The 22,954-nt window shown below is 42.2% G+C and overlaps 1 protein-coding gene across 4 annotated transcripts in view; it reads left to right on the top strand.

Annotated features, from left to right (window-relative positions):
* The first annotated feature begins 17,540 nt into the window (after nucleotides 1–17,540).
* Nucleotides 17,541–22,954, top strand: part of gpatch8 (G patch domain containing 8) — a 51,073-nt gene continuing 45,659 nt past the window's right edge. For 3 of the 4 annotated variants that reach the window (XM_034189520.1, XM_034189522.1, XM_034189524.1), the window contains exon 1: nucleotides 17,558–17,585. Coding sequence is in view for 1 of the 4 variants with exons in the window: in XM_034189519.1 (XP_034045410.1) it covers nucleotides 17,541–17,585 (45 nt within the window). In the remaining 3 variants the exon portion in view is untranslated. Of the gene's footprint in view, nucleotides 17,586–22,954 lie in introns of all 4 variants that reach the window. The other variant, XM_034189519.1, reaches the window with a different exon arrangement.

The following is a 22,954-nucleotide window of genomic DNA, read 5'->3' as shown; positions in this document are numbered from 1 at the left end:
TTGAAATCAACTTCAGATCTTTCTTCTGCTTAATTTGCTGTGTAGTAACCAGTAGTTTAATTGCTTGACGTCAAATTTTTCAATGAAATCAGACAATCCTCTAAAGTCTGACTGTGGGCGACATATCTGCATTTATCGCCATGTAACGCGGAGTGTCATCAGCATAGCCATGAAAAGTAACTCCATAGCATTACAGTATCTATCCAAGATGCACTAGATAGAATAGAAGAGGGTAGAATATGGAATCCTGCATTACTTTATATTTAACCAGATCAAGTTTTGAAGTAACATTATTATAAATAAATGGACTGCATTAATTATTCCACTTTTACAGTAAAAGCACTTTACAGTGATGCCTCACATTCACTCATTCAGACACTGATATCAGGGTGCTGACATGTAAGGTCCTCACTACACACCTGAAGCAACTTGAATTAAGCACCTTGCTCAGTGGCCTTGAGTGATTTTCTTGTCTGATGGGGATTCTCTGGTAACAAGCCCACTACTTTAACCACTTGACCATCACCTCTCCCCAATGAGAGTGATTAGATAATTATGACATCAACCATGAGAGAATCTGATCCCAAAATAACTCGAGTTTACCCAATACAATTCAAGACCAACCATATCAAACACTGCACTAAGATCCAGCAGTGACAGCGCTGTGTTAGTATCTGAATCCTTTGCCACCAAAAATCATTCACCACTGTAGTAAATGCTGTGTCAATGGGTGGGTGCATTCTAATATTGGATTGAAGAGATCATTATCAGCAAGATGTGCCAGAAGCTGCTGTGAAACCAGTTTTTCAATCATTTTTGAGCAGAAGGATAGATCTGATATGAACCCGGATCTAGGGTGAATTTCTTAAGAATGTTTGATCACTGCAGATTTAAAACAAACAGGAATAGAAGTGGATGTCAGCGACAATCTAGGCATATGTGATGGGTTCCATGCAATTTTCACCCGGGACAAACTAATTTTATTAAAATTCATTCATTCATTCATTCATTCATTTCTGCACTCCTGAATCTTACTACTGTTTCTGGAAGGGTACCGGGCAAACAACTCAGTTAAGGATGCAGTCAATATGGGACTGCATTACATCCTGCAACACCTGGACTCTGCAGGGATGTATGTGAGGATCCCGTTCATGGACGTCAGCTCAGCGTTCAACATGTCATCCCCAACATTCTCAACAAAAAACTCTCCAAGCTCTCTGTGCCAGCTCCCACCTGTCAGTGGATCTCCAACTTCCTTACGGGCAGGACACAGCAGGTGAGGCTGGGGAGCATCACATCCAGCACACAGACAATCATCACTGGCACCCCTCAGGGGTGTGTGCTCTTCCCCCTGTTCTTCTCCCTCTGTACAAATCACTGCACCTCAGGAAATCCCGCTGTTAAACTCCCTGAAGTTTGTGGACGACACCACCATCATGCCTGCTCAAGACTGTGGAGATGATAGTGGACTTCACGAGAAGTTCCCCCATCACACTCTCCCCCCTCCCTCCATCCTCAACAACACTGTGCCTAATGTGGCACTTTCCGGTTCCTGGGATCCACCATCTCCCAAGATCTGAAGTGGACCTCCCACATAGACTCCATCAGGAAAATGGCACAGGAGAGGATGTACTTCCTCAGACAGCTCAGGAAGTTAAACCTGCTCCAGAAACTGCTCTCATCTCATCTTCTACACATCCATCATCCAGTCTGCCCTGTGCATCACCATATCTGTTTGGTTTTCCTCTGCCTCCAAAGTATAAAAGCTTGAATCTTCAACTGGACTGAGTTGCTTGACACAAGGACGTTTCGCTTCAAATTGCAGAAGCTTCCTCAGCTAAAATTCTTGCTCTGGTAGTCTGACTTCTGTCTTGACCTTTGTAGAGAAGAACAAACAGAAGCCACAAAAGTTGGAGTTTTAAACCTAACCAGACCCCTCCTACTGAGAGGCAGACTGCTATTGGCTAGTGACTAAACAATTGCTTTAATTCGCACCTATTGTGCTCTAGTTAGCACCCTACTAATGACAGGGTAGCTGTCCCTCCTAACGATGGGACTGAGGCCTCTCCTGACATCTCTCCTGATGACGTGAATGACTCATTACCATGAACAAAAGACTGAAACTACTTTGACCTGAGTACCCCATTGTAAACAGGGGACAAAGCATGGCTCAGACCCCCTCCCCGGTTAAGGCTGGGTTTCAACTGTTTCACATACAATACCTCCTTCACCCCTCTCTCAAACCATTTCTTCTCTCTGCTAAGATTTTAACTTCCTTGTCCTCCAATGTGTGGTTAGTGTCTTTAAGGTGGAGATAAACTGCAGACTGAGGTCCACCGGCGCCCTCTCTGCAGTGCTGGTATAGCCTTTTGTGTAACGGCTGCTTAGTCTCACCTATGTAGTGGTCGTTACAGTTTTCCTGACATCTGATAGAATACACTACATTGCTCTGTTTGTAACTAGGGATCCTGTCCTTAGGGTGGACTAATTTGTGTCTCAAGGTGTTAACAGGTTTAAAGTAAACTGGGATTTTGTGCTGTCTGAAGATCCTCTGTAGTTTTTCCCCTACTTCTGCTAAATAAGGGAGAGACACTCCTCTTCTTCTTGTTTCCGTCTCCTGTCCGTCTGGTCTCTTTGTTCTCTGGGACTTCTGCACTTTATCCAGGGACCATCATGGGTACCCACATATTGTGAGGGCTTTCAGGACAAGTTGTTGTTCTTTAGCCCTTCCCTCTGTAGTTGTGGGCACCTGTAGGGCTCTGTGTTGAAGAGTCCTGATCAGCCTGAGCTTGTGTTCAAGGGCGTGGTTTGAGCCAAAGAGCAGATATTGGTCAGTGTGAGTGGGTTTTCTGTAAACCCCTGTCTGGAGCTGCCTGTTCTCTCCAATCGTAACATCACAGTCCAAGAAGGCTCAATGGTTGTTTCTGGCATCCTCACATGTGAACTTGATATTGGAGTCCACAGAGTTGATGTGCTCTGTAAAGTCCTCAACTTCCTGTTGCTTGATTTTAACCCATGTGTCATCGACATATCTGAACCAGTGACTGAGAGAGATGCCCATGAATGACGTCAAGGCTCTCTTCTCCACTAGCTCCATGTACAGATTGGCAACAATGGGGGATACCGGAGACCCCATCACACAACCATGGATCTGCCTGTAGTAATTCCCCCTAAACAGGAAATATGTGGTGTTAAGACAGATCTCCAAGAGTTGGCAGATGTGGTCTGGTGTGAGTTTGGTCCTTCAAGTAGAGACACATCCTCCAGCAGTCTCTGCCTCACAGCTTAGACGGCCTCAGCGGTGGGGATGCAGGTGAACAATGATGTCACATCAAATGACACCATAAATTCATCTACCTCCAGCTGAAGGTCCTTGATCTTGTTCACAAAATCTTGTGTGTTCTCTACATGGTGGTCTGAGTTACCCATGAGAGGAGCCAAAACCCACTTGAGGTGCTTGGCCAAATTGTACATGATGGAATCTGTGCTACATACAATAGGCCTGAGTGGCAGTCCTGTTTGTGGATTTTGGGCAGTCCATAGATGCATGGAGTGACATCCCCAGGGTACAGTCTGTAGTATGCCTGCCTGTCGATGAGTCCCTCTTTCTCCAGGTTTTGGAGGTAGTTAATGATTTTCTTCTTATAGCCACTTGTGGGGTCTCTCTTCAGATGCTTGTATGTATTGCAGTCACTGAGCAGGTTGTTGATCTTGGCCTCGTAGTCCAATGTGTTCAGGACCACCGTGCATCTGCCTTTATCCGCTGGCAGGATAAGGATACTTTGGTCCTTCTGCAGTGCTGACAAAGCTTTCCGTTCTTCTCCTGTGATGTTGGACGGAGGAGGCTTAGCACTGTTCAGCACTGCTGTGACTCTTAGTCGGAGGTCCCCACCTTCTGACTCTGACAAACTGTTATGTTTAATGGCTGACTCTACTGCAGTGATGTAATCTACTGTCGATATATGTTTAGGGGTCACTGAGAAATTTAGTCCTTTAGCGAGCACATCCTTTTCTGTCTGTGTTAGAAGCCTGTTGGAGAGATTCTTTACCCAATTTTCCCAATGGATTGGACCAATCCATTTTGTAGAGAAAAATGGATTGGATCTACAAATGAAAGCGTTCACTCAGATCAACTGTGCTAAAAAGCTAAGCTAACGTTAGCCAATCAATAAACCTTCACAGCAGTGCAGAAATGTCACATTTTACTTTTATTTTATCCTCACCTCGATAAAGCTGCAGAACTAACCTCTGTTGGGCAAACTGGGACTTCGCATATATCCAAAAAGTGGGAGATTTCGGACTGAGTGGGTCTGCTCCATCACCCCGGCTGCCTGCCTCGGTCTGCCCAGGAATGATGCCTGAAGGCCGGCTTCTTCGTGCGGGTCGGCCCGCTGTCGCGGTTCAATCGATATCCCACCAAGTCGTCAGTCCTCCCTCGGTCGGCGTCACTCCGAAAAGTAGCTGAAAAAAGCTTCTCCCAGCAGGGTGATGGGAGAATCGTTCTACTGCTGTTTTTTTTAAAGGTTTTTTAGTGGTTCAGGCGACCCAAATTCAAGATGGCGATCAATGAACTTTTTTCAGGATGTGGAAACAGCCAGAGTGTGACTTGGCCGCAATCTCTGACCCCTTGACGCTTCCAAAGCAACGAGTCTGACGTCACAACGCGTTGGAAACGCACTGGCCTGGTGTTACGCGTCGCGCTGAAGCTTGCAGTGTGAAAGGCCCTTGACACTGCTTGAATAAATCGAGCTTGCCCTCTGCCGCACTGACAAGCGCAACCCTCAACCTATCAAATCGTTTGAACACAGACACACACCATATCAGTTTGTTTTAAAATTAATTACTTTAGTTAATTTGGTTTATTTGTTAAATATGTGATATTATTGAAAAACTAATATTTTGCTATATTTTCCAGTATTTCTTTTTCTTTCTTATTTTTATTTTTTGATAACTCTAACATCCGAGGGGGTGAGGTTGATGACGTGAGGGGGCATCGCCCCCAAAAGCCCCCTCGCGGCGCCGGATCCGGTGAAGGCTCTCAGTTAGGAGGGACAGCTACCCTGTCATTAGGTAGGTGCTAACTAGAGCACAATAGGTGCGAATTAAAGCAATTGTTTAGTCACTAGCCAATAGCAGTCTGCCTCTCGGTAGGAGGGGTCTGGTTAGGTTTAAAACTCCAGCTTTTGTGGCTTCTGTTTGTTCTTCTCTACAAGAGTCAAGACAGAAATCAGACTACCAGAGCAAGAATTTTAGCTGAGGAAGCTTCTGCGATTTGAAGCAAAACGTCCTCGCGTCAAGCAACCCAGTCCAGTCGAAGATTCAAGCTTTTCTATGATGGAAACCACCTGGACAACTGCGAGCCTTCACAGAAACTCTGCCTCCAAACATGACAAGCGCAGACTTCAACCAACTGTCAGGTCTACAGAAAAAAATCAGTGGAGCCAGCCTGCCCTGCTCCATCCAGGACTTATTCCAATCCAGGACCAGGAAGCGAGTTGGTAACATGTCTGCAGACCCCTCACACCCTGCACACACACTGTTTAAACTCCTCCCCTCTGGTCGACATTAGAGTTGTGTACATCAAAACAACCAGACACAGGAACAGTTTCTTTCCGCAGGCCATCACACTGATGAACAATTTAATCTGCCAAAAAACTCATTAACTCATATTCCTCATGTACAACTTCAATCTGTTTGTCTGTTTCACACATTTTTTTTCTTATTGTGTATTTTATTTTACTTGCAGATTTTATTGGCACATTTTTACTGTGAATTATTCAATTTTTAGTGTATATTTATACATGCCGTACAGAGAGAGTGAAGAGAGAGGTTCATTATTTAACGTGGGTAGCCAACGAAAGCACTTTATCAGCAGCTAATTTCCAGAAGGGCCCACGGCATGTGTCTCACATTCCTCCCCAGCACGTCTGTTCACGGTGACAGTTGGGAGCTTGGCTGCAAATGGGAACCAAACCTGGATTGGTGGCATCCCAGTCCAACTTGCAAACCGTTACACCGCCACCTCCCTATGTACAGCTCAATCCAAAGTCAGATTCCTTGTATACTTGTGGATACTTGGCAAATAAAGGCTATTCTGATTCTGATAAGTGGAGTAGAAATGAGCCTTTAGACCCCACAGTGCCACAAACAAGAGAAACAGACAATCATTAACAGAAAATTTAGAACAACAGCATAATATGAGTAAAATACAGAAATTTGTTTTCTGTACTCCTTTGCCATGTGTGTTTTCCAAAGAGGAACAAAGATAGTAACAAGAGTCATCAGGAGATGACATGTCCCCCCAATGCCCACAAATCAGTAATACAAAGTGTCGGGGGATTGCCCAAGTACACCCTTATCATGCTAAATATGAATGAAATTGGTCAACTGGTTCTTGTGATATGGCTCTAACAAGCGAAAACGGGCGGACGGACGGACAGATATGCGAAAAATAGTGAGGCTCAGATATGGTCCATGATATCAGGAAGCAATGGCCAAGATCAGCGAGACAGACAGAAGCTGTGTGTTTTGACACATTCTCATTAATACCGCTGCAGATTCAGTTTTGATATCTGTACCAGTTTCATTAAATTTGCTGCGGATGAGGAATTTTCTTCAGCAAACTGTTGCAAACATGGCCCATATTTACTTTGAAACTGCTGACTGGCAGTTTCACTGCGTCCTCCGTAGTCTGAAATGGGGAAGTAAAACAGGATGAAACAGTAATACCGATGTACTGGCCAGGAGGTGGTATAAGCCCAAATCAGCAAGATAGTTGTTCCCTTTTTCACAGTTTGAGTAATCACAAGTAGCAATGTTTGAATCAGAGTTGTTCATCTGAATTTAACTCTGAATAGCTGAATATTTTATACAGACCATGTTTTGTTTCTCTGACATGTGCCTTAAACAGCAGAAATGCCAGAAGATCCACACAAATGTCACTTACAACCATCTTGGCCTCGAAAATCTGATGGGATGAGGACTCTTCAGTGTGTCAGACTGCAAGCATTTGGTAGGTGGTCAAACGGGCAGTTTTGCAAATACAGTATATTTTTCTGTAAGCTACAAACTGTAGGGCTTTCTTATATTAGCTCTTGCCACTCAGAAAAAGTACTGGCAGGCTATATAGTCAAGAATGTTGTATGTGCATGTGTTTGCCACAATATCATAAACCCAGACTATCCAAACTTGGCCTGTTGGTAGTCTCATATGGGGAACAATCACCATAACAACAGTGACCCAATTTACATATTAATTAGGTTAATTTGGCTCCAAGAGACAATTTTGACATGACCAAAAACTGACTCCAACGCGTTTGCTACACAGCAAATTTGTTAGCGTTTGCTAAATTTCACGTGTTGAGGCATGTCAGTGTAAAGTGTTAAAATTCTGGTATTATTTTCAACCAAATTTTTCAACCGTCTTAATTCACCACTGACGGCACGATGGATTAATGGTTAGGACTGGTGCCTCACAGCAAGAAGGTTGTGAGATCGATTCCTGGACTTTCTGTGTGGAGTTTGCATGTTCTCCCTGTGTCTGCGTGGGGTTTCCTCCAGGCACTCCGGTTTCCTCCCACAATCAAAAACATGCTTATTTAGGGTCTGCTTCCTTCTCTGCCCCTGACCAAGGCAGCGCCTCTACATCTGGAGTTGGTCCCCGGGTGTTGGACTGTGGCTGTCCAATGCTTCTAGTGATTGGATTCTGTCTAACTGTGATTAGGATGGGTTAACTGCAGAGGACAAGTTTCGTTGTATGTATATATATGTGCAATGACAATAAAATTTCTATTGTATTCTATTCCACTCTACAAAATACCATCACTGGTTAAATTATGCATTTACTCTTTGCTCAGTATAGTTGCATCTACACAGCAAAATTAAAGTTCATAGTTAACACCAACAGCCAGTATCAATTTTTCAATGCTGACGATATTGAAATAACTTTTCGTAAGTGTAAAGAAATTTTTAAAAATTCAAAAATGCTAATTTAATATTATCGTGGCAATCCCTTGGTGGCAAAGAAGATCATCTCTTGATTGATTCCTGGACGGGACATCTGCATCCTAGGCTGATCTAGAGATGCAAGTGTGTGTGTGTGTGTTTTTTAAACATGGGAATGTTGTTGGACACTGACAAACACACGATCCTTGACAGATCCTTAGCCTGGTCTGATGGGAAATCCCGGACGATTGGGGTATGAGGACCTGCTACAGCCTTCATCCGCCTTCACAGAAAGTTGGGTTACAAGTCATCACCTCGTCCACCTGATCCACCGTTGAGGATTTCTTGTTTCACCAGAGCCGTCTTGTGTTCAGGTTTCCTGTTGGGCCTTCATGGTTGGTGTAGCAACCACGGAGCACACAAGATCCCCACCATATTTTACCCCAACAGACAATTCCTTACTTGATCCTTAATTATCCAGGTGTCACGATGTGGATGAGGGTTGGAGTTTGACACCCATTAATTTAACATAGGAAAGATTGGACACATATACACACTTTTCTGGTGTTAACTTTAACAATGTCAGCATTAATATAACAATGGTGACTTTTCTGTGTAGATACCATATCATGAGGTCATCTAGTGCTGAATTTTACCCAGAGCAGGGTGTATATTTGACAATTCACAGCTTCTTGTTGTTCAGTTAGAATAAAATATAGAACGCAATGCTAAAGTACCCTCGGCCATACGAGCATGTTATCAATGAAGTGTGTGTAGAAAGAATGTGACCTTTTGACCACCTAAAACAGGTCAAGGTTAGCCATCTTTGAACTTGTCCAAGATCTGTGTCCCAAGAATGCTCCCTGTGAATTTGAAGACCCTGGCAGTAATAGACTAGACTTAAAGCACATTTACTCTGTTACCCACAATTATTTGTAAAACTGGTGTATTAATGGATGTTTTAAAATTTTAGATTTGTAGTCATGCTCCTAAAATTAATCTTTGTAATGTTATAAAGTTTCTAATTTCATTTTTAAATTACATACTGTGTCTATGTATGTGTTACTGAATTCACAAAGCACTTAACAGCTGGTTTTGAAAGTGTGACTAATTATTATTGTTGTTGTTAATAATAATAATAATAATAATAATAATAAAACATTTTTCAGGTATCAGCTTTATGTCACTGTGGATTTAGTATTAAGAGCAAATCAAGAAACGACAAACATATTTTAAAATTATTTTCAGAATACCTTCTTCTTAGATTCAAATTTTGGAGTTGTTCACTGAAACTCTGCTTATACAGTATTTATGCCACTAAGTGGCTTGTCTTCCAAAATTGAAACAAAGTCATTGTTTGATAGAACACAGACCAGCATCTATGAATTTCATCACAAAGATCATAACACATGAGAAGCTACAGCTAAAAGGTCACCGCTGGGTTCAAGCAGAAACTGTTGTTGCACGAAGAGTCTTTCTCTCCAGTGCCGCTCTGCTCTTTGTATCATTTTCCTGTAATAAAAAGGATTTATTACTATGATTACAGTTGGGCAGAACAAATTTCAGAGCTTTTAGGAATATAACATTTTGGTTATCTCCCTACATATGTATTGACACACATTGCCCTTAAGGTGGAGCCACAAACTGCTGACAAATACTTGTATACAACATAGGTCCAGATTTAACTCAGCCACATGGGGTGTGCAGCCAGTACATTCTGAGTGCTGGTCCCAAGCCCAGATAAATGAGGAGGGTAGAAGGAGGCAGGGTGTTAAACTTAAAGTTTGTCAAATCTCAGCCAGATGGGGTGTGCAGCCAGTACACTCTGAGTGCCAGTCCCAAGCCCAGATAAATGAGTAGGGCTGTGTCAGGAACGGCATAAAACAAGCCAAAAACAAAGATGCAGAGTACAAATTGAATTTCCATACCGGATAGGTCAAGGCCCGTGTTAACAAGGACCACCACCGGTGCCATTGCCCAACAGGGTGCCGGTGGAAATGGGTACAAAGAAGCAGAGGAGGAGAATGTGTCCAGAGACAGCAGGTGAAGATGAAACTAGAAGGGTGGAAGTGAGAGTCAGGACTTTGAATGTTGGTAGTATGACTGGTAAAGGGAGAGAGCTGACTGATATGATGGAGAGGAGAAAGGTAGACATATTGTGTGTGCAAGAGACCAGGTGGAAGGGATGTAAGGCCAGGAGCATAGGCGGTGGAAGTTGGAAATTGAAGGGGTGATGATGAATACCATCAGTGCATATGCCTCACGAGTAGGTTGTGAGACAAAGGAGAAAGATGATTCCTGGAGTGAGTTGGATGAGGTGGTGGAGAGTGTGCCCAAACATGAAAGAGTGGTGATAAGAGCGGACTTCAACGGGCATGTTGGTGAAGGGAAGTAACAGAGGGGATGAAGAAGTAATGGGTAGATATGGTATCAAGGACAGGAATCTGGAAGGGTAAATGGTAGTTGATTTTGCAAAAAGGATGGAAATGGCTGTGAATATGTACTTTAATAAAAGGGAGGAGCACAGGGTGACATAAGAGTGGAGGAAGGTGCACACGGGTTGATTACATTCTGTGTAGGAGATGCAAGCAAAAAGAAATTGGAGACTGTAAGGTGGTGGCAGGAGACAGTGTAGCTAGACAGCATAGGACAGAGGTGAAGAAGAGGAAGAAAATCAGAGCTCAACAAAGTATCAGATGGAGGAAGCTGAAGGAGGAAGACTGTTGTGTGAAATTTAGGGAGCAGGTGAGAAAGGCACTGGATAGAGGGGGAGCAGTTTTGGACAACTGGAAAAGTACTGCAGATGTGGAGACAGCTAGAAAGGTACTGGGTGTGACATCAGGACAGTGGAAGGAAGAAAAGGAGACTTGGTGGTGGAACGAAGAAAAGTATAACGAGAAAGAGGTTGGAGAAAAATCAAATCAAATCAAATCAATTTAATTTATATAGCGCCAAATCACAACAAACAGTTGCCCCAAGGCGCTTTATATTGTAAGGCAAAGCCATACAGTAATTATGGAAAAACCCCAACGGTCAAAACGACCCCCTGTGAGCAAGCACTTGGCGACAGTGGGAAGGAAAAACTCCCTTTTAACAGGAAGAAACCTCCAGCAGAACCAGGCTCAGGGAGGGGCAGTCTTCAGCTGGGACTGGTTGGGGTTGAGGGAGAGAACCAGGAAAAAGACATGCTGTGGAAGAGAGCAGAGATCAATCACTAATGATTAAATGCAGAGTGGTGCATACAGAGCAAAAAAGAGAAAGAAACACTCAGTGCATCATGGGAACCCCCCAGCAGTCTAAGTCTATAGCAGCATAACTAAGGGATGGTTCAGGGTCACCTGATCCAGCCCTAACTATAAGCTTTAGCAAAAAGGAAAGTTTTAAGCCTAATCTTAAAAGTAGAGAGGGTGTCTGTCTCCCTGATCCGAATTGGGAGCTGGTTCCACAGGAGAGGAGCCTGAAAGCTGAAGGCTCTGCTTCCCATTCTACTCTTACAAACCCTAGGAACTACAAGTAAGCCTGCAGTCTGAGAGCGAAGCGCTCTATTGGGGTGATATGGTACTATGAGGTCCCTAAGATAAGATGGGACCTGATTATTCAAAACCTTTATAAGTAAGAAGAAGAATTTTAAATTCTATTCTAGAATTAACAGGAAGCCAACGAAGAGAAGCCAATATGGGTGAAATATGCTCTCTCCTTCTAGTCCCCGTCAGTACTCTAGCTGCAGCATTTTGAATTAACTGAAGGCTTTTCAGGGAACTTTTAGGACAACCTGATAATAATGAATTACAATAGTCCAGCCTAGAGGAAATAAATGCATGAATTAGTTTTTCAGCATCACTCTGAGACAAGACCTTTCTAATTTGAGATATTGCGCAAATGCAAAAAAGCAGTCCTACATATTTGTTTAATATGCGCATTGAATGACATATCCTGATCAAAAATGACTCCAAGATTTCTCACAGTATTACTAGAGGTCAGGGTAATGCCATCCAGAGTAAGGATCTGGTTAGACACCATGTTTCTAAGATTTGTGGGGCCAAGTACAATAACTTCAGTTTTATCTGAGTTTAAAAGCAGGAAATTAGAGGTCATCCATGTCTTTATGTCTGTAAGACAATCCTGCAGTTTAGCTAATTGGTGTGTGTCCTCTGGCTTCATGGATAGATAAAGCTGGGTATCATCTGCGTAACAATGAAAATTTAAGCAATGCCGTCTAATAATACTGCCTAAGGGAAGCATGTATAAAGTGAATAAAATTGGTCCTAGCACAGAACCTTGTGGAACTCCATAATTAACCTTAGTCTGTGAAGAAGATTCCCCATTTACATGAACAAATTGTAATCTATTAGATAAATATGATTCAAACCACAGCAGCGCAGTGCCTTTAATACCTATGGCATGCTCTAATCTCTGTAATAAAATTTTATGGTCAACAGTATTAAAAGCAGCACTGAGGTCTAACAGAACAAGCACAGAGATGAGTCCACTGTCTGAGGCCATAAGAAGATCATTTGTAACCTTCACTAATGCTGTTTCTGTACTATGATGAATTCTAAACCCTGACTGAAACTCTTCAAATAGACCATTCCTCTGCAGATGATCAGTTAGCTATTTTACAACTACCCTTTCAAGAATTTTTCAGAGAAAAGGAAGGTTGGAGATTGGCCTATAATTATGTTGTGTGGGCTGCCAGAAGAGGAGGTACTGCTGGCCCACCACCAGAGGGCGCCCTGCCTGAAGTGCGGGCTTCAGGGACGAGAGGGCGCTGCCGCCACGGACACAGCCGGGAGTGACAGCTGTCACTCATTAATTCCTGAAAGCTGTCACTCATTCTTCATCATCTCACTCCATAAAACCCAGACGTCATCTCCACCTCATCGCCGAGATATCGTACTTCTATGGAGGTAACTTTCTCTGCCTGTATTATTTGATTCCAAGAGCTATTGTTTTGCAGCTGTCAACCAGAGGACCGGCGTGGGTCGCGACTGTTTCGTCCTATGTCCGTCAGATAAGTGGTTAAACAGACGCTGCACGAGTGTGTGTTAGAGGTGGAGGTGGCATTCCCACCGTTGTTGTTACGGGGTGTACACACACCCACACTTGACTGTCTTTGTTCTTCGCCAGCAGTACCAGATCCGACAGTCGGGGACGGTGATCACCTGGGAATTCGGGACTTGGCGGCTCCAGTATTCACCAGGTTCGGTGGCGGCGGAAATCGTGTGGTTCCGCCTCTTCTCAGGACAGACGTCTTCTATCCTCGAGCCTGCCCACACGTCACCTTTGTGGATTGACTGTTATCAGATTCTGAGATTGTCTGTGTATTCGTTGTGCACCTTCACAACATTAAATTGTTACTTTTTGGCTCATCTATTGACCGTTCATTTGCGCCCCCTGTTGTGGGTCCGTGTCACTACACTTTCACAACAAATTAGCTAAGATAGCTGGGTCAAGTGATGGCTTTTTAAGTAATGGTTTAATTACTGCGACCTTAAAAGCCTGTGGTACATAGCCAACTAATAAAGATAGACTGATCATATTTAAGATCGAAGCATTAATTAATGGTAGGGCTTCCTTGAGCAGCCTGGTAGGAATCGGGTCTAATAGACATGTTGATGGTTTGGAGGAAGTAACTAATGAAAATAACTCAGACAGAACAATCGGAGAGAAAGAGTCTAACCAAATACCGGCATCACTGAAAGCAGCCAAAGAGAACGATATGTCTTTGGGATGGTTATGAGTATTTTTTTCTCTAATAGTTAAAATTTTATTAGCAAAGAAAGTCATGAACTCATTACTAGTTAAAGTTAAAAGAATACTCGGCTCAATAGAGCTCTGACTCTTTGTCAGCCTGGCTACAGTGCTGAAAAGAAACCTGGGGTTGTTCTTATTCTCTTCAATTAGTGATGAGTAGTAAGATGTCCTAGCTTTACGGAGGGCTTTTTTTTATTTATTGTGGAAAAAGAACTGGGATAGTCAGAGAGATGAACAAAGTAGCAAGGAGTATAAGGAGATGTGGCGTAAGGCGAAAAGAGAAGTGGCAAAAGCTAAAGAAAAGGCATACAGTGAGCTGTACAAGAAGTTTAACAGTGAGAAAGGAGAAAAGGACTTGTAGCGATTGGCCAGACAAAGGGACAGAGCTGGAAAGGATGTGCAGCAGGCTAGGGTGGTAAAAGATGCAGACGGTAATGTGGTGACGAGTGAGGAGAGTGTGTTGAGAAGGTGGAGGTGAAGTGTGCTGATTCTTATTTTTAAGAACAAGGGTGATGTGCAGAGCTGCACTAACTACAGAGGCATAAAGTTGATCAGCCACAGCATGAAGCTATGGAAAAGAGTAGTAGAATCTAGGCTTAGAAAACAGGTGAAGATCTCTGAGCAGTAATATGGTTTCATGCCAAGAAAGAGCACTACAGATGCAATGTTTGCTCTGAGAGTACTGATGCAGAAGTATAGAGAAGGCCAGAATAAGTTACATTATGTGTTTGTGGATTAAGAGACAGCTTATGACAGGGTGCCAAGGTAAGAGTTGTGGTATTGCACGAGGAAGCCTGGAGCGGCCGAGAAGTATGTGATGGTAGTGTACAAGGATGGTGTGACAGCAATGAGATGCACAGTAAGAATGACAGATTCATTCAAGGTGGAGGTGGGATCACATCAAGGATCAGCTCTGAGTCCTTTCTTGTTTACAATGGTGATGGACAGGTTGACAGATGAGATCATACAGGAGTCTCCATGGACTATGATGTTTGCAGATGACTTTGTGATCTGTAGTGAGAGAGCAAGTTGAGTCTAGCCTGGAAATGTGGAGATGTACTCTGGAGAGGAGCAGAATGAAAGTCAATAGGAGCAAAACTGAGTACTTGTGTGTGTGAAATAGAGATAGTGCAGTTACAAGGAATAGAAGTGGTGAAAGTAGATGAGTTTAAATACTTGGGTCAACCGTCCAAAGTAATGGAGAGTGTGGTAAAGAGGTGAAGAAGACAGTGCAGGCAGGGTGGAATGGGTGAAGAAAGGTGGCAGGAGTGATTTGTGACTGATGAATATCTGCAAGAGTGAAGGGGAAAGTGTACAAGACAGTAGTGAGACCAGCTATGTTGTACAGCTTAGAGTCGGTGACACTAACAAAAAGACAGGAGACAGAGCTGGAGGTGGCAGAGCTGAAGATGTTGTGATTCTCTTTGGAAGTAACAAGAATGGACAGGATTAGGAAAGAACATATCAGAGGGACAGCTCAGGTGGGACGGTTTGGAGACAAAGTCAGAGATGTCAGATTGAAATGGTTTGGACGTGTGCAGAGGAGGGACCCAAGGTATACAGGGAGAAGGATGCTGAGGATGGAGCCATCAGGCAGGAGGAAAAGAGGAAGGCCAAAGAGGAGGTTTATGGATGTGCTGAGGGAGGACATGCAGGTGGCTTGTGTGACAGAGGAAGATGCAGGGGATAGGGTGAGATGGAAACGACTGATCTGCTGTCACACCCCCTAACGGGAGCAGCCAAAAGACAAAGTAAATTTAAATAGCCACAAAATCTGTAATCTGGATCACATCTGGATCAAATTTTGTCAGTCAATAAGGAATACCATCCTCCATAATGTTCTCAAATATGAAAGAAATTCAATCTTTTTTTGACAGAGTTATGAATTCTTTTGTAAATTTGTTTAGTGTTAAAGGATAGGGATTTTTCCAATTTTCCAAGCTTTTTCCTGACTTTGACCTTGGACCTATGACCTTGAAAATTGAATCAGTTCTTGTCTATCAAGATATGAATCCTCTGTAAAAATTTCATAATGATATATAAAAAATTGTGGATTACAGATTGTTCACAAACAGACAAACAAACAAGGGTGAAAACATAACCTCCTCCCAACTTCATTGGCGGAGGTAAATATGTTTGAGTCCATAGTAGCAAGCAGTGGCTGCTAGCGGGGTCGTGCAATCTGGACTCCTCTCACCAGCACGAGTTGTCTCTCAATCTGTCCTAATTATTCATAACTTACGGTTAAAATACCTTAAACAGATGAGTTAGAGAAAAATTCCCATGTACAGTTGTCATGAAGGGTGAAAGGAAGTATTCATCCTATTGAGGTTTCAAATCTTGTGTGATTGTAGGACCCCTGTGGCCGGGATGGCGGTGGGATCGAACCCCGGACTGCTCGAACCAAAGACCAGAACACTACCAGGGGAATTCCCCGTTAACCAAGCTAGCGGGAACATCTTTTCAATCCGGGCTTCACCTTGCTACATGTCTCCCCACCATTTTTGACTTTGTCCCGAAGTCACAGGTGCATTTATACATGTTCTGTGACTACCCACATCCTGCCGACAATGCCAAATTGTGACCGTAGGACCCCTGTGGCCGGAACGGTGTTGGGATCGAACCCCGGGCTGCTCGAATCAAAGACCAAAACTCTACCAGGTCAGCCAAAAGGGAATTCCCCATTAGCCAAGCTAGCAGGAACATCTTTTCAATCCGGACTTCACCTTGCTACACTCGCAAAATCTCACAGAGTTCGTCACTCTGCGAGATGTCATTAACATTGAGAACTGCATTGAGACGCTCTGATAACTCTGCAATTTAACCGCTGCACATGGACAACAGCATTAACATCGGAACGTAAAACTCTTTGCATATTGTGCCTAAAACTCTTGTGAATATATTATCAGGTTTTTAGATGTTGTTATTGTGTTTGTTTACCCTTACCAAAAAATAGTACTGATAAGTATATAAAAAGTAAACTGGAAGTATACTTGAAACATACTTGCATGTACTACTTTTTGGTAAGGGTAATGTAAACCTGCGAGAAGCTCAGGTTGTTTCTCCGTTTTCCATGGGAATTGCCGTGAGTCGCGATCACTTCCTGTTTATGTCATTTTGGGAGAAAGTGAAGTTTGCTCTTTAATGCCCTGCTTATTGTCATTGACAACACTGTTTGTCCTGTTTGTCTCAGAGTAATATATATAAAATGTCTGAAATTCGGTTTGCGTTTATTAAATTCCACGCAGGTTAAATGTAGCAGACATGGAATATTTGATTTAGCAAGTTTTCAGGATCTCAGGCAGTGGTCTCTTATTAACATGATGAAAAGCATAAAAATTACATTTTGGTAGTATAATGGTCATTTGCAATTTTGTCATGTGGTTTCTCCATGTTATTTAGATGACACGGCGACTTCTGGTGCGCAAGGGATTATGGGATATCTCAATAGGGCGAATAGAGCCACCATTTTTTTTGACCAGACTGTGAACATGCTTATTTCTACTGCAAATTGTACATTTTAACATGGGAGTCTATGAGGACTGCTTTGCTTTTGAGCCCTTGTAGTTTACTTTTGAAGTATATGCTAGCATGCCCCATGTGTGGTGTGCATGTACATGTCAACTTTTGTAGCTGAATTGGGTGGCAGTGGAAACTGAACACAGCGTTGATCTGCCTAAAAGATATTTTCCCGTGTTTAGTGACAAAACTTAAATGTCAGCTGACAGAGGAAAAAAACAAACAAAAAAAACAAACAGAACAAAGCAAAACACGGATCGCTGCAGCAGCGCCTCCTTCCGGTTGCGGGCGGAACAGCAGAGGATCTGCTGCTGTGCTGAGAAAATGGCCGACAGATTTTCTCGGTTTAACGAAGAACGTGATTTCCAGGTAATGCGTGCTACACTTTGAGTATTTGTGCACCTCCGGATATATATTATTAGAGTAATAATATGTAAAATGTCCTGGACAGTTGAGACGCGTTATCGTCGTGCATTTTTCTCTAGCGTTGGTTACTAGCATTGCAAGCTAAGTAGTTAGCACACTGCGGCTTTTGACTTTTAGTGTTTAATTACGTGACTCATATCGCAGCAGATTAATAGTAACAGTAACGTGTGTACACTATAAATAAGTTTACCTATCTTGTAGTAGCGAATGGTATTAGCGGCAGCAACAACTTTAACGACCTTGGGCAGAGCTGATTATTTGTCGACATATGTTAGCTAGATGCTATCTTTCTCCCCGGCGCTATTGTTTTGACAGTTAAATTAATTAACGACGCCACTTGTTTGCCGCTGTTGGTTATTCATCTGCTGATTGTTTCCCGATCTGTTTGTAAGGTGGTTTTCTTTAGTGTTATTGTTTGAATGTGATGGACTCAGAAGCCTCCCGTTAATCCCCAGTCAGGTCTATAAGTGGTACGCATTTTTTTTTTTAATTTTGTCTCTGTACACTGCGACATTTAAGTTGAACATTCAACAATCAAGATGTGATTTAGTTTAAACTTTAGGTTTAATTTAAATGAGATGGACAAAAACGTCGAGTCAACCTTTCAGCAATTACAGTCTCTCCATTTTCAATTCCCATGTGTGTTAACCAATAAATGTAAGCCATCAGTTGGGGCCAGTAAAAAATGATTTTCTGTAAATTCCTCAAATGGTGCCAGTAACTGTGGTGTCCATTTTGTATAATTTTTTTGTTTCACTTCACAAAAACATTGTTCAGTGAGACGCAAGTCCCATTTAGATCCGGTGCTTCTTCCTGGATATAGTAGCATGAAGCAGATCAAATCAAATCGATTTTATTTATATAACGCCAAATCACAACAACAGTTGTGATTTGGCGCTCAGATGAGTCAAAGGCTCTCAATGAATGGGATGTCAATCATCACAGGTTACTTCCTTCATGACATCTCAGGCTGGCACAAATTGACAGCTGAGTGGGCTGCGACAATGCACAAAAAGCATCTTGTTCAGGGACTCTGGCTGGTGGGATGCGCACCTGGACTGATCTGTACTAGCACTGTACAAAAACATCGTCAGAGCTGAGTATAGCAGTCTTAAGCCTGGTTCACACGACAGGATTTTAAAATTATCTTTAGGTTTCCAAAACCTGAGACCACACACGTGAAGATAAAAAAAATCATAGCTCTAACAGGTTTCGTCGTACAGTGTGTGGTGTTCAGCCACACGGTAAGGACAACACCACCATACACGAACATATTTCACACACGAACATTCCCAGCTCAGACAGGAAATCTCGCAAAATCTCTCGAGATTAAACGTGACTTCAGAGTAAACAAACGGAGATACTTTGTGGACTATTTAAAACAGAGGGAAAAAAACAATACAAAAAGAAAAATAAAAGGCGTTCTTTAAAGGAGTGGAGACAGCGCAACCAGCGGACTTTATGGTAAGTCAGAACAGCTGTTTTGATTTTATTTTCCACTCCTTACATCCGTCACCTCGCTTTCTGATTGGCTGCACATCACATTCAGCAGGCTGTGTGCTTGTTTTGGTTGGAGGATACAACACGCTGCGATATCGGGCCAAAAAAATCCAACATGTTGAATATCCCCGGTTTGCGATCGGAGCCCTCCTGACGTCCTTCCGAGTAGATCAGAGCGCTCTTAACACACCACACACGGCAGGAATATCTGATACGATTATCTTTATCGTCGTCACAATTGTCGGGGCATCCTTAAGATTGTCGGAAGGGGAAGATTGGGTCCAATATCGGCCTAATTATCCTGCCTTGTGAACCTGGCCTTATTTCCACTATACTCTATTAATTGCGCTACCCCTCATATCAGTACTGTCGATGGATTTATAATCTCCTTAAATTCCCCTCAAATCCCTGTGTTTGCTGTGACCTCCGCTCCTGTCGTTGTCTGTGTCGGGCTGGTAGGCAGCCATTAGTTCTGGTGGTAGTTCAAAGGGTAGTATGGTGAAAAGTATAAATGGAGCACTTAGCGGTTACAAAGCCACCGTGTGGGTGCACTTTGGTTTTAAAACCTAAACGGAGAGTAATGGTTTGGGGAACACAAATACTGCTTGCAACCTTTAGTGTACTGAAAAGCATAACTTCAAGCATATGGTACACATTATAGAGCCACATTGTGTTTTTATAATAAAGTATTTTTTTAATAAAATCTTGAAAAGCTGTGTCACGTTATGAGATCCAGAGTTGCCAATACATGGGAGTGCCTAGAATTTATGAAGAGGTAAAGGAAAAAGTCTGCACTTCATTTTCATGTGATGTTATGGCATCTGCATTGTACTTCAGTCTTACAGTAAAAGTATTTGCACTTTGTCTTCATATAATTGTGTGGTTTCTTTCACTTCAGTGTGTTCATTGACACTGAAAAAATTTCCAATAGATTGGAATTTGATTTACTTGAATTTATTTGGTGCAGTTACAGAAGAAGAAATAAACATGTCATACACAAATTAAAAGTATTACAAAAACATAATGTATGATATACTTAAAACAAGAATTTGTAAAATCACCTCTTTTAAATAAATGGGCATAATTGTTACAATTTCAGCTATTTAGTTCAAGAAGACAAAAGTAAACATTTTCAGAATGAATAGTAAATACTTGTTGAATCAGTGGAGTAATTTAAAAGACAGGCACCTGGATAACCAAACAAGGTGGCAAGATTAGCCTGCTTATATTTTTGTTTATTTCTGGAAATTTTAAAATGATTATATTGAATCAGTTTGAGTTATTGGTATCGTATCATGAATATTAGATTACCCAGGTGGGACACAAAAAGGTGTATTTTCTGCTATGTTTTAAAACTTGCAGTAAATTCTGTGGGGCATTGCGTTTTATTACAGTATATTTCATATTGTACTACAGTCGTATTGTGGTCCATGTATATTGTTTCAAATTGTGAGGTCCTTGTTAATACTCAGCTCTAGTCTATATATTGGTTGTCCAATTCCTGTCCCACAGAGCCATGTGTCTAGGCCCCATTGCCGTCATATGGTGTGGTAGTGAAATGTCCAAAGTTCAATATTCTAATTATAGAAAACTGGGTCATTTGCATTTCTGTTTTCAACATATTTAAAAATTTGTGCTTAAAATACAGGTGTGCCTATAATTCTGACAAGGACTACTTTGCCAGTGATGGGGAATATAACCATGTGGTTTGAATGAGTCTGTTTACTTCTGGTCTGCTTTGGAGATCTACTGGGAAGGCATTCCTGTGCCCAGTAGTTGGGTTGGGCAGTTAATAAAAAATGTATTGAAATTGATAGTTGACAATCCCTCATCCTCTTCAGCATTAAACCATGCTCCTGGTGTATCATTTTCAGTTAAATTGATCATGTTAGAGTTTGATATAAATTGAAAATTTCGTAGTTGCTTTGACATGTTCAATAAATAACCATAAGTGGTAGTGTTAAGGTATGCACCCTATTTGAAAAAATAGCTCAGCTTTAATAATCAGCTTTAATAATCAGAGAGCAGTGCACGAAAAGCCTGTTTTTTTTTTTTTTTAAGTAATTCATCATAGTTGATGTTAAAGTTAGAAATAATCATGATATTAATTTGAAATCATATCATCTAGCACTATGCAGTATTCAGAAATTTTCTCAGCGCAGACTAAAACCTGCTAGCTGTGAACATCCACCTACCCAAAATATATAACTAGCCTAACAACTCTGCATCTGATAGTTTATATCATACTCGCAGCAGGCTGCCTCCGAGTTTCACACACGCATATGGTAACTTATGAGGCTCCATGGAGTTACCCAACATCTATTTCCTTAATAGTATGTAGTAGTATGGCGTGAGAATCCATGGGAAATTCTTTTTATCTGTTTACAATGTGTGTCGGAGGACAAAGTGAAGGTAATTTCTGTATGGTGTGGTGTGTTTTGTTGCATGAACATTAAAACCATAAGAGTAAAATAAAAAGCCGTTGTGGGATGGGAGGCTTTGCCGATGGTGCATTAAGCGATCTGAGCTGAAAGTCAGGATGAGGAGAGACTGCGGAAAAAGCAGGGAGCCATTGATTTGTTCATTAATCATCTACTCTAGCACAGGTTCTTTCTTTCTCATAGTCCTCAGCCTCACTTGTCTTGATGCAGGCATAGATTTCATCTGAATTAATAAATAACTGTTTCTGTGGCATTAAGTCGTCTCCTTTTTATGGTTTGATGTGCTTGTTTATATAAAACCAGAGTCTCCAGAGTAAGCAGCTTGTAAAATCTCTTGCATGACCTCACAGTTAATGAACCTTTTACAGACTGCTGCAGTTAAATAAATGGTAAATGGACTGCATTTATATAGCGCTTTTCCATCTGCATCAGACGCTCAAAGCGCTTCACAAATAATGCCTCACATTCACCCTGATGTGAGGGTGCTGCCATACAAGGTACTGACTACACACCGACAGCAACTCAGGGATTAAGGACCTTGCCCCAGGGCCCTTAGTGATTTTCTGGTCAGGCTGGGATTGTAACTGAGGATCCTGTGGTCTCAGGTTCAATGCTTTAACCAAAAGACAATCACCTTGCCCAAATTATGGAAAAATCTACAACTGCTGTAGACTAGAATATTTTGGGGTTACTTCCTATGATGGCATTTTTGTTTTGCTAATGTTGTAGTCCTCAAGAAGAGATGAAGCAGTGACACTAAATACAGTCTTAAATTTGATTTGTTGACCATTTTCACATATATTTGTTTGGTGAAATTTCAAAAATTAAATGTAAGTCCCTTCGGCTGCTCCCTTGTTTGCACTCGGGGTCGCCACAGCACATCCAAGGTGGATCTGCATGTTGAATTGGCACAGGTTTTACGCCGGATGCCCTTCCTGACGCAACTCCACATTACATGGAGAAATGTGGCAGGGGTGGGATTTGAACCCGGACCTTTCTGCACTGAAACCAAGCGCATTAACCACTTGGCCACCATGCAAAATTTTAACGTTGGAAATGACCATCTTCTTTGCTACTGTTGTCCCTGTGGGGCTTCTATACTAGGGTCTAGTCAGGCAGTGTGTGCTGTTGATATGCTTGACTGCGACATCACACTACGGAAGTGCCTTTGCCATTGATGGCAACTACCCAGTCAGACAACCAAGACCAGGCCCACCTCTCAAAAATAGCCTTCAATGTGTAGCAGGCAGCTGAAACATGGATGCCCATTTGGCCTTTCCTAGTTGCCGGGGTCCTCAACACTGAGGCACCCACATGCAGGATTACGCTCAGAGAAACGCACCACATGGCCGAAATGTTGTAGCTGGCGTT

The sequence above is a fragment of the Thalassophryne amazonica genome, chromosome 16 (genome assembly GCF_902500255.1).
Source record: "Thalassophryne amazonica chromosome 16, fThaAma1.1, whole genome shotgun sequence".
Classification (NCBI taxonomy): Eukaryota; Metazoa; Chordata; class Actinopteri; order Batrachoidiformes; family Batrachoididae; genus Thalassophryne; species Thalassophryne amazonica.
This window is presented reverse-complemented; position numbering and strand designations above follow the sequence as displayed.